The sequence below is a fragment of the Anguilla anguilla genome, chromosome 5 (assembly GCF_013347855.1).
Source record: "Anguilla anguilla isolate fAngAng1 chromosome 5, fAngAng1.pri, whole genome shotgun sequence".
In the NCBI taxonomy this organism is placed as follows: domain Eukaryota; kingdom Metazoa; phylum Chordata; class Actinopteri; order Anguilliformes; family Anguillidae; genus Anguilla; species Anguilla anguilla.
The window spans coordinates 48960696-48977265 of record NC_049205.1 but is presented as its reverse complement, the minus strand read 5'-3'; the positions used below and the strand labels follow the sequence as shown (position 1 = coordinate 48977265).

The following is a 16570-nucleotide window of genomic DNA, read 5'->3' as shown; positions in this document are numbered from 1 at the left end:
TGGTGACGTATTTAAGTCATCCAATCAGAGAAAACGTTAAGAACAGGGGAAGAAACTCTCCAAATCCAAATCGTTATGGGTCGGAGTGTGTTGAATATTTCAGCCAATAACAGCATGAGGGTGGGAACTCGAATCCGAAGCGCGAAGAGTTGAGGGGACAGAGAGAAAGCAAAATGGCGAACATGGAAGAAAGTGCGGATTAGCGAGTTGATGAGGGTTACACAAACTACTTGTCTCTTAACGTTAATTTGTTGTTTTTGTCTAACCTTTACATAATTACCGAATCAACTCTGTCTTACTGTTTTACATCTTTTCACTCGAACATGTATCTTTCGCTAGCAAATCGCTGGCTGACTGGCTAGCAATACCGCAAGTGAAGAAAAAATCGTTTTTAAAAAAAATATATATTTCAGCTAGCTGGCTAGCTAAGGGAACAAGCTAACCAAAATGGCATCACATAACCTAGTATTTGTGATCGACATTGATCAGGGTGGGCGACAGTGCGACTCGTATCCCAACAGTTTAAAACTTAATTTATTGAAACACGGTGTACTGAGAGTTTTATTATATTTCGGCTGCAGGTTCGGGTTCGATAAGATAAGGTGGGGGTACACATTTTTTTACTCGCAAGGGGGGAGAAATTCTAATGCTATATCAAGAGGATCTGACTTCAAAGAAGTTCTGGAGAAAACGTTCGAGGATTTCGAGGCCGAGTTGAATGCAAAACTAGAAGAGAAAACAAAGATAACTGCATTCTCACTGTCATCAGGGCAGTTTCCACATTTGGCTGGTTCTGTGCAAACTGCTGTGAAAGAAAGTTTACTTGATTTCCAGTGGGACCGACCGGATATAACTTCTCCAACAAAATTGACTTTGCGACCAAGAAGGTCGAGTCGACCTGGTAAGACTGTTCCCCTGGATGATGATGTGTCAGTCAATGGTAGAAATGTATTGTTCCTTGTTTCGGAAGCTCCACACACCAGAGCTGAGCTGGAAGACTTCTTGTCACTTTCGGGCAATGACATAAGAGACACTGCTGAACGTATTCTGCCTTGTGCCCTTCGCGATATGATGATCCATAATCAAGTGGTCCTTCACTGGGTGGATTCCAGTGATTACAGTCAGGTAAGCTACTCATTGTAGGGGGGTGGGGGGCTGTAGCTGTCAAATTTTTTTCCCTCTCTGTGAAGGTTGTCTGGATTTTTGTTTACATGTACATAAACTAGTTTTGATGGCCATTGCAACAAAAGTAAAACATAAGTTTATATGTCTTTAGTTTAAACTTTAAGTTTAAAGTTTATTGCTATAGTGCGTGTTGTCAAAGTTTGCTTTATTTGATGGTACAGGTGCAGAACAAGGCAGACCAGATTGGCTGCACAGCACTGTCTGAATCGCTGAGACAGGTTGGTGGAAGCCTGATTCCCCTGGGTGTGCTGCTCTGCTTCTCTGCCTCGAACAAAGGCACTGATCTGGGGAGGTTTCCAGGACCGGACCCATGTGGCCCATCAGGTCCTCACACCATCGATGGAAGAGATGTCTTTCCTTTTGACTCTAGCTTTGGGTACATCTTGTCCTCAGAGCAGACCCATCGCTTGGCCTTTCCCACCATGGAAGGAGTCCTATGCTGGGGAGAAGGTGAGAGAACAAGTCAGCTGTGCTTTTATCTTGTAGGCCTCAGTTTACAGTCTCGCAGGTATTTTCTGACAAGTATATTGTTCCTCACAATGGTCTGGATGTTTTCACGCATGTAATTGACAAAATCTTGCCCGCCATCACTTTCTGGGTTCTGTATTATATGCTTCCTTATGTAACACATTTGCAGATGGGAACTCGAAAAGCTGCAGCGTTTCTGTTGAGCCAATGGCCCGTCGGCAGACGATGTTCAACCATCCCATCAGCATCACTCTGAAGGGCGTTCTCCAGGGCTGGAGCTCTCTGCCCCTTACGGGCAGTATTACGGAGTGCTGGGTGCTGCAGCATGCCATAGGCGCGTCACAGAACGCTCAGGACGGCATAGAGCTGCGGTATCTTCTGAGCGAGCTGTCTGCTAAGTCCCTTCACATGGTAATGGTCTTTGTGTTCGCCCATGTTGAGGTCACATGCCCAGGCAGGTTTAGCCTTCCTCTTGACTGTTGTTTTGTGTTTTTCAGTTTTGCGAGGTCAGTGATGAAGACCGTTCACGTACTGCCGTGCTCTCCCCTCTCTCTGCGTCCACCGCCTTGCTCATTATGGTCCAGCCTCAAGTTGCTCACGATGAAGACATCATTTCAGCTCATATCGCCTCCCCGGCAACCACAGATAATTCTGCTGACTTGCCCGACATTGTCAGCAGTGTTCTCAGTGTTGTGTATGACATCATGAATGATGACGAGGATGACACTGGTGAGGCAGGTGGGTAATCTTCTCCATGTCATCATTCTGAATCTGAAGTTGCAGCTTAAGCTCTTAAGCCCTTGGAGTGGGCTCTCATTTTTATTACAGGCCATGATGCCGTGAAGCATTTATTTCAGTGATGGAGGGACTGAGGTGTGATTAGAAAGTGGAATGTACCTTAAAATCCTCATTTACTGTAGGTGCCTTTACTCACACCTGCCATGATGTGAGCTAATTAAACTGAATAAATGAAGTACTGTGAATGCTGTTGAACTTTCTTTAACTCAAAATGCATGTTGTGGACCTTATGGAGACTGCCTTGTTACACCAACTCCTAGCTGCTTAATAATAATAATGTTGTTGTGCTGTTGTTGTTTTGTTATTTTTGACTTCAGGGTGTACATAGGCTTTATGGCTGTCATTAATTTCAGTACCTCACTGTAGTATATTGATAAGCTTGAACTCAACTCGTCGTGTACGTATTCCGTGTTTTTGCAGCCAAAGCAGTGCAATCTTTTGTTCCTGAGTGGGCACAGCAGGAGCTCAATCATTGGTCATGCCCAAAAACTGCAAGTGTGGTTGAGGGATGGTTTCCTCAGTCCGATCAATCAGGAGTCAGCTCCCATCTAATGGAATCTATGAGGTATGTTTTTCTGATAGAATACAATCATTTACTGTTCGGCTTTGCATTGTATACTTATGGTTTTCTTGACAAGTGGTTTGAGCAGTATTAAGTGAGTGGGCTTTCTCCTGTGGTTTTCTACAATGTGTAGGCTGCTGCATGCTGTGCCTGAGGAAAACGAGGCTGTAGATGAAATGTTAGACCCACAGCAAGACCTGACCAGCTCCCTGTCAGAGCTGTACCAGGGAATGACTGCTGAGGCATGCGGTAAACAGAAGGGCAAGAAACGTAAGTTCAGTGCACCAAAAATATGTGCCTGGGAAACCAGCTGTCTTTATGTGCCTACAGAGATATCTGTCTAACTGAGGCCCATAACCATGTCATTACTCATTTAACACCTTAACAACGGGACACAACCTTGGTTGGTGGTAGCTTTTCAGTGGGTGGGAATGTTGTAAAAAATATGATACAAGCTAACAAAATTCATGAGCATTGGTTTTCTTGGATGCTAGAATACCATGCTAGAATACAAGGGGAGACAAACTGGTGTCTGTAATGTTAAGTATAAAAATGTTGATTGAAATTGAATCCAGGACGGGTCTTTGATTAATGCTATGCTATATGTGGCTCATTTTTGTTGGTTTTAAAAAATTGGCTGTGTCTGCAGGCGGTGCCCAGCGCACTCCCGTGAGGCAGAAGATGAAGACGATGAGCCGTTCACTGCAGATGCTGAACGTGGCGCGGCTCAACGCAAAGGCTCAAAAGAGCCGGACAGAGGAGCCTTCAGGGAGCGGGAGGGGTCCAGCTAAATTAGGGAAGAGGCGATCTGGGGACAGAGCCAAGGCAGGCTCCAGCAGTGCGCGTGAGTGTCATCGCATCAGACGAGCTCAGCAGACTGAAACAGACAAGCTGTATTTAATATTGTGGAATATCAACTGTCTTTGACCTTGTGGAGTATCAATGTTATTGCTGATGTGCTTATTTTTCAGAGTTTAACAGTGTGGAAGAGCTTTTATCATATGTGACACTGGCTTATCAGAAAGCGGTAGCAGAGAGAGACTGTTCCCTTGTCACCCAAGTCAAGAATTTCCTCACCCATGTGAATGAATTCCTGAAACCCACACAAGACCATGAGGTTAGTCAAGATTTGAGGATCTTTCTGCCTACCTTCACAGGTCTCGTCTGTGCATCATCTACAGTGTGTGCTTTTGTGGTTTACAGGGGCGTTCCTCGCTCTTTGTACGGCAGAACCTGCTGAAATCTGGCAAGTGCATACGAGAGCTTTATGGAAATGCAGTCGATGATGAAAGCAAAGTCAGAGAGTGAGTTTTCTTATTATTTTTTGTTCATTTTCTAATGGTAAACTTTTTCACTGTAAATATATACCCAGGGATTGTTCACAACTCAACAATATTCTATGGCAACCCAACAATATTCTATTGGTGACAACCAAATTAATGAAGTAACTTATAACACACCTTTACACAAAACATATAGTGCTAAATTTCTTGTTTTTCAGACAAAACCATTGAAATAATTTTGTACTACGTGGGCAATGCACACAGTTGTCGTGTACCAATTGATTTAACATATTCTGAGATTGATAAAGCCTTCACTTCAGCGGTACATGGCAAAAAAAATCATTGCATAAAATAGGCACCTTTTCAGAAATGGCCCCGCAGCGTATAACTCGTATATCAGGAGCTTTTATGTTTCCTGACACGTCACTGAGGGAGCTGTACTCCACAGATGCCAGCTGCAGGCTGTGCTGAGGCTGGGGATGTGTAGGCAGTTTCCTGCAGTGCATTCTGACTCCCAGAGCCAAGAACAGATGGTTGAGGAGGTAAGCAATGAACTCTGTGTACTATGACATAATAAATGCCTCAGGCTCGACAAAATTATAGCCATATTGGTGACTTCCTCCATTCTAATTGGCAATAGTGTGTCGGGTTATAGAAGCAGCTGGACTCGTAACCAGATGAGTGCCACTTCAGAAGAATTAAAAACAAGATTTTGCTCTACTTGACATAAATCGCTTCAGTGTTTATGGCTGTATAAATGGATATATTAAAAATGTAAAGTTCTTGCATTGCCCCAGTTAACAGTACCAGCAAAGTAAATAACAAATAATATTCCTTCTGCAGTACTGATTACTATCCTCAGTCCTCATTGTGTCTATTTCTATTCTCAATAAAGAAATCCAGTTTGGATAAAGAGAGTTAAGTCCTTGTGTGCTGCTCCTTGTCTTTGTTTGATTGTTTTTTTTTTTCTCCCTCTGCCAGGTTGCAGATATGTTGCGTATAATCTCCTTAACAAAAGATCCTGTTTACCTAACAAAGTTCCTTGAAGATGAAGTCCTTCCAGAGTACGTTTTTTAAATGACTTCTTAGAATTGATTGAGTGAGAGGAATATATGCCTGTGGATTTGTCCTTAACCAGCTTGCTTGTCTTGGGCTGTAGGTACATGACGGCGATTCCCAAAGTTCTGGCGGAAATGTACTTCAGCCTGGGGACCCAGCTTCCTGAAGCGCTCGCCGCAGTCCTCCCCTCCGATTTCCTCAGCGACGACTCCATAGCGAAGGAGAGCGTCTCCCCTGCTGCCTCCCAGCCGTCCATCGCCCACAGCGCAGCCTCAGACGCAGGGGGGCGACTGGAGGAGCTGCGCGATCGATCGGCGAAGAAGAGGAGGAGGTGAGTCCCGCATGGTGGGAGCAGAGTGAGCCACAGGAGGCCCGGCATCGCCTCCGGGAGGCACCGCACCGAACCACCTGCAGGAGATATTTTCTAATGCTAAACGCAATAGAATACCCTGGCTAAGAGACTCTCACTGCTTTTCAGGAGCGGTATGCTTACACGACACCAAAGCATGAGCGATGCATCTCAGAGTCTCCGTCAGATTGAAATGCCTAGGAAATCCACTAGGGCGGTAGGTATGAATGCCCACGGACCCTGAAAATAATGTTCAAGTTGTTTGTTTTTTCATGACCTTTCGTCTATCCCTCAATTTTGTAGGTAAAGCCAGTGGAAAAGCCTTCCCTGGAGCTGCCACCACCTCAAAAGCAGGCAGTACAAGGTGAGCAACATTTACTGGGCTGAAATTTCAATTTATAATATAGATGTTTTGATCTGTCAACTGTCATCTCATGTCACATTTCTATTTTATGTTTCTTTGCAGAAGTCACAAAGGTCAGAAGGAACTTGTTCAATCAGGATACCAAAGCTAAGCTCCCACGAAGCCAGTCTGTGTCGGCTGTGGAGGGAGTGAAACGCAAGCGTTCACACTTGAAAGATGGCAGCGGTAATGATTTGTGTGCTCTTACTGTATTTAACGCAGCAGCATTGAAGGCGGATATGTACAGTGTAATGTAATGACTGAAAATATCAGCTGCTTGATTTACACTGACTGTACCTTTCATTTTCTGTTGTTTCAGGTGGACATGCACTGTTGACAAAGAATGTTGCAGAGACACCCCTTCACAAGCAGGTGTCCAATCGATTGCTGCTCAGGCAGAAGACTGGAAGGTCTGTTTATCTTCCTTGTAAAGCGGTATATTATAATAGTCATTTCTCAATGGTGTTAGTGTAAATACTGTAAGGTGGTTTACTGAAGTGCACCCCTTGTAAGACCCCCCCCTCCCAAAGGAAAACAGACTGTGTTTACTATGTGGACAGGGAGTTAGCTGGTGTGATGAAGGAACAAAGTGCTCAGTTGCAAAACATCCTGCTGGATCAGCAGTATGCAAGCCTTATGTTCTCTATAAAACAATGTAATCATGTTTGGTATTGTTGGAAAGCCACTGTCATGGAGGACAAGTTGGTGTCTTTGGTGGTGGGGTGCTGGCTAAAGATCTTGGTATCTTTGGGTCAGCACCCTGTCAGATACAAAGGTTAACCCAGTGTGGGATGCTTATAGAGATGGCGCAAGCAGGATCTTTGATGTACTTTTTTGTTATGGTTGTGTGTTCAGTTGATGACTTGGGGTTTTCCTTTAATCTTTGGGTATATAAGGGGAAAGTGCAATGGTTTGGGGAGACTCTGAAATCCTGAGCACATTCTCGTATAGCCATCTCACTACACGCACGCCTTTGCACCATTGTATTTTGCTATTATTTTGCACACACGGTACTGAACTACTGTACATTCACTTTAACCTGGCATTCCTTTTTGACTGTTGTTGCTGCACGCCTAGCATTTTCAGGGTCCCAATATAAACATAGAACTTAGGATATGTGCTCCTTTAGTCACTTGCCTATAGACTAGTGTCATGGCAAGATACACAATAGTTTTTATGCAGGCTACACACGGCAGAGGCACGTCCGGGTCTACCATGGTGGATAGCAATCCGCATATAGCCATATTACTGGCGGATTATTTGCAGTCACCTTTTATGCATAACCGTTAGCACTGAGGAAAGGTTAATACATTATTTTGGAGTCGTATAACAGAGATGACATTAAATGAATCCTGTTCCAATAGCTCTGCATAAGACTCTACATGCATTCCTTCACCTCTCAGATATTTCTGCTGTTTGGTGTATCTGATGGGGTTTTTTTTACAGTACACATCTTTCTTTTTGCTAGGCAATGTTTTGGTGGCTTTGGCTTTGTATGAAAGTTTTCCTAAAAACAAATGTGTATCTATGCTAAATTTGTTTTTGGTGTGCGTCCTAACACAGGAAGTCTGACCCCTCTGACATGTGCATTGTGGAAGAATCTCCTGCCAAATTGACAAGTGGTAAGTGAACAAAATTTCAGCCTTACTTCCTGCTATGGATTTTCAGCAGTATTTTGTTCCCCCTCGTAGCACTGCAGCTGAAGCACTGTGCTCTAAAGGCTACTCAGTGCACTGCCAGAGAGTTGAGGAGAATCATCCCTGTCATAACCTGTTTTTGCATTAGGAATAGCTAGGAGGCATGTACACAGTGATATTTCAACTAATGTTGACCAGCTTGCACCCACCCTGCCACAACAGGACACATCTAAATGTATTCCAGTATTGGGCTGGTGATATCTATGGTGTTTGGCTCACCCTGCCCAGAGTGAGCCTGCAGCTAGCAGCTACATCTTTCTGTAGTGTGAATGAACTGCTAAATCCTCTCAAAATGCTTCCTTACATGTTGTACCTCACGATGCAACATTTTTTTCTCTAATTTCTATAAGCCCTGTTTTCTTTGAACTTCTTGGCAGATTTGAGGAGGAGTCCAAGGATAAAGAATTTGTCCCTCACTAGAAGGCATTCCAGCTCCTTCTACTCCAGCTCTCAGATGAGTTCAAGAAATGTGGAAAGAGTTATGTCCTCCTCACAGCTCGCCATCAGTGACAGCAAACTGGGTGAGCTCTGAAAACGTGTGGTTTCTATGAGGCCTATTTTCAGTTACATGTTTAACAATGGTAATTGTCTCTAGGCCTGCCTCTTTTTACCATAACATTGTTTCCTGCACCCATTGCTGTTGTGTAAGTCCCCCCCCTCCCCCCCATAATTCTAAGCAGAAAGTCACTTTTCAGTAGTTCCATTTTTAAGTCACAATAGCAATTTAACAAGTGTAAATGGAGTAGGCTGCACCAAACTTGATGTATATAGGCTTTAATAATAAGCATGTAATCTTTTACCCTTGAGATATGGAATATGGTTGTATTAGCTGATTCAACATTTTCTCAGCATTGCTTATTTTAAACTGTAGGTAGGTTACGAAAGACATAACTGATGGATACAGCATTCTCTTTTTGATACCTATTGAAAAGATTTTTTTTCTTTTAGGAAGACTGAAAAATAGGAGGATCTTTATAGGTGGTTTGTGGGGACCTTTTTTACGTGTTTTTAAAATAATAATTTGCATGCAATATTTACAGTGTGTAAATATTGTAAAGAGAAATTGTCCTCACAGTTTTACTACACTAACTGCAATGCCCACATTATCCTGAAAAGTATGATTACAATGATAACTCATTTAGCCCCTTTCTTCTAAGTTCTGTGACATAATACGTGGATGTGTAAATGTATTAACGTAATGTAAATTTGTGTAATTGTATTGAGACTTGCTCGATTGTTATTCTAGGTGACTTCAATTTTAAGATGGTCAGATCTCCAGTGCGACTCCTGTTTGGTGCGACGGAGTCACCCAAGCAATCTGCTTTACTAGAATCCTTCGGTCGGAGGAGTGCCAGGAGACAAGTTTTAGGCTCTGCAGAGGTTTTTGAGGTATTGTCCTCTTGAGTCAATTTTGTGAATTTGTTTTTAACTGAAGCAAGTACAGGCAACTTTATATTTAAATGCACTGTTGTAAACTGTTATTGGTTTCCTGATTCTAACTGACTAAGTTTTCTTTTTTTTTTACTTCTTCCTTTTTAAGAGTCCAAAGAGGACTCCAAGGAAAATGGCTCACAAAACTAGCAGATCTATATGTGGTGGCAGGACGCCTAGCAAGTCTCCTCGCACACCATGCAGGAAGTCTCCTCGTACACCATGCAGGAAGTCTCCTCGTACACCATGCAGGAAGTCTCCTAGTACACCATGCAGGAAGTCTCCTAGTACACCATGCAGGAAGTCTCCTAGAACACCATGCAGGACGTCCCCTCATACTCCATGCAGGAAGTCTCCTCGTACTCCATGCAGGAATTCAACTCATAGACCTTCCAGGAACACGCCTCGGGCACTTGCCATGAAATCACCTCCTAAGCCTTCCCAGACGTCACCGCAAGAACTTTCCAAGTCACCTCGTACACCATCCAGGAGATTTTTGTCCACACCCTCCAGGATCTCACCTCTTGCACCTTCAAGGGAGGTTTCTCCTGCATTACCCAGGATGTCAGGTGCTGGCCACACAGAGTGTCACGTGACATCATTAGGAGATACGGGGAGGAAACTGCGAGGAAGTCCTTTCAGATCTCCTGCCAGTGTCCGACTCACGTTGGCTACATCTCAGAAAGACAGTCCGGTGCAGTCACCAGTGAAAAATCTATTGCAGCCTTCAGTGAGGGCAGGATCAAATGTCCCACATGGGAACTCAGAAAGTTACTCCAGAACCCCACGAAAATGTGTTACTTGGTCACCATCTCCAGGGGAAATGCGATTGGAACGAAGAGATGCAGCATTTAAACTTCCAGATTCCCCTTGCTTGTCTAGGCGTGGTTCTCCTATGCTATTAAAAACCCCCCAAAAATTTAGCAGTCCACACAAAGGTCTGAATAAGAGTGGTTTGTATAAAACCCCCGATAAAACCATGAATTCTCCTGGTATTCTTCCATCAAGAACTCCTGAAAACCCCAGATTGAGCAGTACAGAAACAAGAACAAAAATGCCTCGGAGGTCTTCAGAGAGGCAAATGAGAAAGCTTAGCACCACAGAAAAAGGAGACCTTATCTTTTTAACTTCAGAAGGGAACTTCAACTCCCCTGACCTACAGATGGGGGAAGCTTCATCTCCTGATCACTACTCTCCTCCAACACCCTCCTCAGGAACTCCACTGAAAAGTCCAGGACCCACTAATCAGATTCTCACAAGATCCAAAGGAACCCCAGCTAAAGATGTTTTTCCTGGAGTTTATGTCCTGACTCCTGAGAAGACCAAGACCACACCCAAGAAAAGGGCTTTTAAATTGCTAGAAACTGAAATTTTAGTAAAAACATCTGACAGAACCCATTGTGAGAAGGCCATTGTCACCTCAGGCTCCTTTTCCTCTGAATGTAAGGCTGTAAATGAGAGAGGTCGGATCACACGGGGTACGATTAAACGACATGCAAGTTCGCAATCTCTACCCGGCAACAGTGATCCAGTAAATACTGTCAATCAAATACAAGCCATTGAGTTAGCTGAGGTGGCGAGGGACATTGTTGCTGGTTGTACACGACAGTCAATCTCTTCGCAACTTTCTCAGGGAGAATTGGAAGCAGATTTTCAGTCAAGTTCTCAGCAGCTTGATTCCTCCCAGTTCAGCATAGTCACCACAGATGATGACAGCATTGACATTTGCAATGCCTCCGTAGTGAAAACCCAGCTGTCTGGAGGTATAAAGATGAATGTCACCTTTTCAAGGAAACCTTCCAAATCGTCTGTGGTCAAAGATGAAGTCACTCTGCCTCTACCCTCCTCGTCGACTCTTGGACAGAGCTATGGTTTGCGTCGGACACCAGATCGTCAGCAGAGAGCTGCTGCAGCACGTCTTGGGAGACCAGAGGGTGGTCCAAAGTTCTCTACTCCTTGTGCCTCAGAAAAACTCCGCAGGCAACAGAAGCCAAGTACCCCTGATGCCCTTACTTATCAGGTAGAGCTGGAGATGCAGGCTTCTGGCCTGCCCAAGCTTAGGTTCAAACGAACAGACTCCTTTAGTGCTCAGGAAGATGCAGCTGAGAGCAGCACAAGGTTAGGGACCTATGGACCTGTGTCTGTAAAACCCTCAAGAGTTGATAGTCCACTTTCACACTGTGGCAAGCACAGGGATGCAGGTTATGCCTCTCCATCATTCTGTACCCATGCAACACCTGCCAAAAGCACCCCAGGGAAAGGTGGTGTCCAGACTTATATATGCCAGTCCTACACACCCACAGGGAACACAGCCAGTACACCATCGCCATCAGGGGCAGGAGAACTTGCCTCTTGGACACCTTCGCCTCAGAGCAGGGGGCGATACACCCCTGAGAACCTCGATAACTGGCCTCGCAGGAAGAGAGCAAGGAATGAGGTGGTGGGGGTGAAGGAAAAGTATGTCAGTGGTGACCGTACAGTAGAGGAATTGGACGACCTGAAGGAGGATGCAGAACTGGAGGGTATTTACAGACTGCAGGAACTCGATGAGTACAAGGAAACGGGTGGTGACCTGTTATCCACGGAGGTGGCAGGTCTCAGGTCCAGGAAGCAAGGAGATAAGGAAGCTTTCATTGCCAATATGGCTGATAAAAGCCAGCATGATAGACTGGAGGATGTGGGGATAACAGAAACGCTCTCCGGCCAGTTTGCTGGCCTCCAGTCGCAGACATTTGATGATAAGCTGCCATGCTTTCCAGGAGAGGGCTCTGTCCTTTCAGGTAGGAATTTTTATTATTCTGCTGTTGCTGTTTTTGCAGGGTGATTGTGTAGGTCAGATTTCCTCATCTCGACATTCTTGGAAACACTGGGTTATTTGAGCTGAAGTCTGAATAAAGTCTATGATTGTTATTGATGCCACAAATTGGAAAAAGAAAACTTTAACAAGTGAATCATTTGACAGAAAAGCAAGAATCTGAGAAGGCAGTCTTCAAAATACTGCAAAAAATTAAAATGAGAATCATGCGATTCCTTTCAATCCAGGATGTTTTTAGGTCTACAAATTTTCTTTCTCTCCTGGTGTTGAGTATTGGCTTGCACTCGGGTCATGTGTTTATTTAAGAGTGAGGAGGGAGCTGAGAAAATACATCAGTTTTCTGTTTGACACTTTGATGTAGCCTATGCAATTCAAAATCTCTGTAAATGTAATGGCTTCCCTTTTATGTGTAATATAATGCTGAACTATGCGATAATTTAAAGACACAAAACTGCCAAAATTTACGAAGGTAGGTGCAGTGTTTCCCACAGAGGAATTTATTTGCTGTGGTTGACTCCTTGTGTGTATGTGTGTGTGTTTTTTTTGTTTTGTTTTTTTTTCTTCGTTTTTTTTTGGGGGGGGGGCACCAAAAACAGGATTTGTGAGGATTGTTTGTACTTTTTATTAAATTGTACTTAACGATCAGGTATAAGTATCAGGTTATTAAATTTCGCACACATTACTGGCACCTGTGCTGTGTTTTAAAATCCTTACCGGTAGGCTACCTGCTTGAGGCAGGGGCACACTTGAGCCTACAGCCTCTCTTCCACTACACACCCTTTTTCTCTCTCCTCACTCACACCTGGGCCTGCTGCATCTCTCAGCATCCTCACTTGCTGCCTTTCCCTAAGCACAACCACACTAATTGCTCTGAATATCATCTATAATTGAAAATATCACTCTTTTATTTGCAACACATTAAAGTCCTTATAGCTACGTAGGTTTTTATAATTTTTTTTATTTTATTTTACTGGTCCTGTTCGCAGATGAAAATGAATTCTGTAAGGCACTGCTCACGCTATATATAACCACATACAAATTATAAACATAAGTAACAGGCTTTAAAGTAATTGGTGCCTCATAATATCCAAATTTTCTCTTTCTCGACAACACAATAGTTTTCATCAGTTTGATTTAAAATAGAAGCTGTTAACATTGTCACTGTTGCTATAACAATATCGAACAAATGACAAATTCTTCCTATTTTCTAACTAAAGTGAAGTGAAATCAAGCTAGTTTTATACGAATTGGACAGAAAGGTCTAGGAGAAGCATTCCGCATATACAGCACATTTGTGGAAACTTCTACTGCACTGTTGGTGTGAACCTTCTGAACCACATATGACTGCCCTTGTAGAAAAAATGGCTTTGACCAGCTCAGTAGTTATTCATTTAAATGGCTATTATGATGAACATTAAGATTTTGATAATTATTTTTGTAAAATAAAAGGTGTTTTCGTCTTATATATTACTTTAAGAAACCTCTTGAGGAAACGCCCTCCTTTCTGATGTCTGAAAACAATTGTTTGGGCTTTTTATTTATAGGCGATAAACCCTTATTTTTTGTTTTATTATTTCCCCCCTCCTCTCTAGCAGGGACTCCCCCCAACACAAAGGTGAGGAAACCAGTGTCTGCAAGCGGCATACTGGCTCTGACTCAGTCCCCCATGTTATACAAAGGAAAGAAACAAAGAGGTGAGTTAAAATGACAAATGCAATGCATGGGTGTTGTTCAGGGGTCATGCTAGCCAATGGAATGCTGCGTCTTTGGAATGTAGAACCTTTAAAAATCTGTGTTTTATAGCAATTCACTTGCTTTCTGATATAAATAACCTTTTTGCCATAATAAGCCAACTTTTAATAATGGCCAAATAAATGTTATATTGTTCATAAATTTATTATGACACTTGTAACAGACGTGGAATGAAATAAGCTCGCCATTGAGGGCTTGCTGCGGGAAAGGTAATTCATCACAAACTAACTTTTAATGCACTTATTTATTTAGATTATAGCCTTACCGCATGCAGTAACATTTTTTTCTTTTTTGTTTGATGTTCCAGAGTTTTAATTAGCCACACTACAATGTTGGCACGCACAGAAAACAAAGGCATTATCTTTAAAAAGCTAGCTAGAGCACTTGACATCTTTCAACTTTTCTTTCCAATAGAGCGCTTTCTCTTTGAAGAGAAAGAGTTACCAACAGCTGTTTAAATATTATGATCAGTAAGCAACACAAATGTCAGACACTGGAAGATAATTGGCTCAAAGAAACAGGAGTAATTATTTTGTTTTGGTTCAATTCTGGGTCATAGCACCGTTGTAATCTTAGAAAATACCTTGGAATACTTGCATTTATAGAACGATGTGTATAAGTGCCAATAGTTTTCCCAGTATGTTATGAATCAAGGCCACCCATTTCCCCATGTTTCTTTTGCTCGGGGTGGGTCTTTCTAAACGGATCGGTACAGCCAAAAAAATACTTTTCTGATGTATCTGATAATGGCATAATGGTTATTTTGTGTGAAATGCAAGTGCTGTAAGCTATACATGGATGATTGCACTTGTAACAATGTAACTTCTGTCACTGTTTGCAATGTAATGTTTCTGCACATTTGGCATTGATCAGTTTTTCAGCCTGTTATGTAATAGCAGGTGCACAAGTCAAAAGATTATTCTCTATATTGACTGAAAGTTCAGCATAGTAATTCACTTCAGCTTTCCTGCAAGCTTTTAAACCTTAGAACTAGTTGTGTTTAGGATTTTGGAAAAAAATTAATGAAATTGCGTGGATTACTTGAATATGTTTGAATTGTCTGTTTGGGTTATGCATTTGCAAGTCTTTTTTGCCATAGCTATCCTGTGCAGGAAAAATCTAAACTGTTATCATTTGTTACATTAGTGTTCATGCAATGGTTTAAGAAACTGACTGAATGGTTAGTCTGATTGCAAGAAAAGACTGCTTGTTTATAGTCTTTATAAGATCTGTTATTTACTAAAAATTCATATTGAAAACTTTTTTCATTGAAGCTTCTAGACTATTCCTAAATTTTACATTGGAAATAATGTAAGATCCTGTCAATAAAAAAATTTTTAAAAACCATTTTGGATGAAAAAACAGTAGGCGAACACAGTTTAGGTGCAAGATAATAATGACCATCACCCACATTTAGGTGTGTTTAAAAGTGTAAAACGTTTTAACATTTTCCTCTTCAGAAATTATAATGCATATTCCGCTGGGCCATTCCTGTAATGGTCCACCGAAAGTATGAGTATGAAGTAATTGGTATTTCAGAAGCAGCACTTGCTGTATGGAAATGTGTAATAAATAATTGAACTCTAAACAAATTTGCTTTTTTCCCCAGATGAATCAGAATCTGGGAGCCACCTTCATAAGGCGGCCAATGTTGAACCAGAGTTGTCCCCATTCAGTCGACCTCCCAGACGCCGGGCTTCCAGCAAGACCTACAGCAGGAAGAGACTGTTGGATTGACATGTTTATGTTTATAATGTAAAGTTCTTGTTCTTTACTTTACCTGCTTCATTTACCAGAAACATTGTACATAATGGCAGGTGTATTGTTTTGAGGACTATGAACCAGTCTATGTCCATTAATTACTGCATGTGATACCTTTAGGTATTTTGCTTTTTCATTTGTAAGACAAGTCTGTTGTATTTGAATTGGCAATCAGCAGGGACTTAAAAGTTTTACAGTAATTATCACAGGGCCAAAAAAGTGTGTGCCTGTATCAAAATGTCACATTTCTGTTGTGATCAAGTGCTGCTTAGGTGTTTGGTTATGTCTCAACAGATGAATCCTTTAATCTTATTAATCTGAAAGATTATGGAATTTAATTACATAATCAATTTAAAAACTGCCTGATAGTGCATCCTGTCTAGATGCATGCATGCATATTTCTGGCTTCCTGCTTTGAAATATAGACGCTTTGCTCAGACAATGAAAATCTAACCTTGAACAACTGGGTAACAATTGAAGAAAATTTTTATTTGCTCAAAATGTTCTTAAACCTTGATGGAGATTAAGCTAAATAAGATGGTATTTTTTTTAGTTGTTTGTGTGGAAATACACTGTTTTTATTGTTTTTGTTCAAAAAGGAGGTGGTGTTTACTTGTACAGTATCAAATACATTTGCAAATAATTGCTGCAAATAATTTCAAAAATAAATATATATACATTTTTATTTAATGTCTGTTTATGTAAACGTGTTCAAGAATTTGTAGGTCATTTTTATTTTGTGAGGGGGGGTGAAGATTAGCAGAACATGTCAGGACCAAAAAAAAATCAATAACACAGTAATAATAATATGGCACAGATAAAGATCACTGGAGGAGGTCCTCCCAGATCTCAGGAAATGGTTCCATCATTGCAACAACAGAATAGCTGTCAAGTGCCATTCATTTGTTAATTAAAAAGAATAGAGCACACTGTATAGGTTACTTCATTCCGTCCATATCAGTATACTGCATGCAATGACTTACAGGAAGTACAGCAACTGAACATTG

The 16570-nt window shown here is 41.9% G+C and overlaps 1 protein-coding gene across 2 annotated transcripts; it reads left to right on the top strand.

Annotated features, from left to right (window-relative positions):
- Positions 1 to 35: 35 nt before the first annotated feature.
- ticrr (TopBP1-interacting, checkpoint, and replication regulator) lies at positions 36 to 16248 on the top strand. 2 transcript variants are annotated; one of them, XM_035419287.1, is made up of 22 exons: positions 36 to 1125; positions 1347 to 1635; positions 1823 to 2064; positions 2151 to 2391; positions 2872 to 3016; positions 3147 to 3283; positions 3663 to 3857; positions 3985 to 4130; positions 4217 to 4317; positions 4745 to 4838; positions 5278 to 5360; positions 5456 to 5686; positions 5834 to 5921; positions 6008 to 6068; positions 6171 to 6293; positions 6427 to 6517; positions 7671 to 7729; positions 8182 to 8325; positions 9051 to 9193; positions 9345 to 12015; positions 13646 to 13744; positions 15412 to 16248. In XM_035419287.1, exons 1-22 carry the CDS (start codon positions 448 to 450, stop codon positions 15537 to 15539), a joined length of 6189 nt encoding a protein of 2062 aa, XP_035275178.1. In that variant the 5' UTR covers positions 36 to 447; the 3' UTR covers positions 15540 to 16248. The 2 variants fall into 2 exon arrangements, with proteins under 2 accessions (XP_035275178.1, XP_035275176.1); XM_035419285.1 differs by having other exon boundaries at positions 13643 to 13744.
- The last annotated feature ends 322 nt before the right edge of the window (positions 16249 to 16570 follow it).

Bases quoted from the DNA above. Each gene is read 5' to 3' on its own strand.
- ticrr (XM_035419285.1), top strand. From the start codon at position 448: ATGGCATCACATAACCTAGTATTTGTGATCGACATTGATCAGGGTGGG. The intron at 4,839-5,277 runs GTAAGCAATGAA...TCCCTCTGCCAG, and splicing joins AAGAACAGATGGTTGAGGAG to GTTGCAGATATGTTGCGTAT. The intron at 6,294-6,426 runs GTAATGATTTGT...CTGTTGTTTCAG, and splicing joins ACACTTGAAAGATGGCAGCG to GTGGACATGCACTGTTGACA.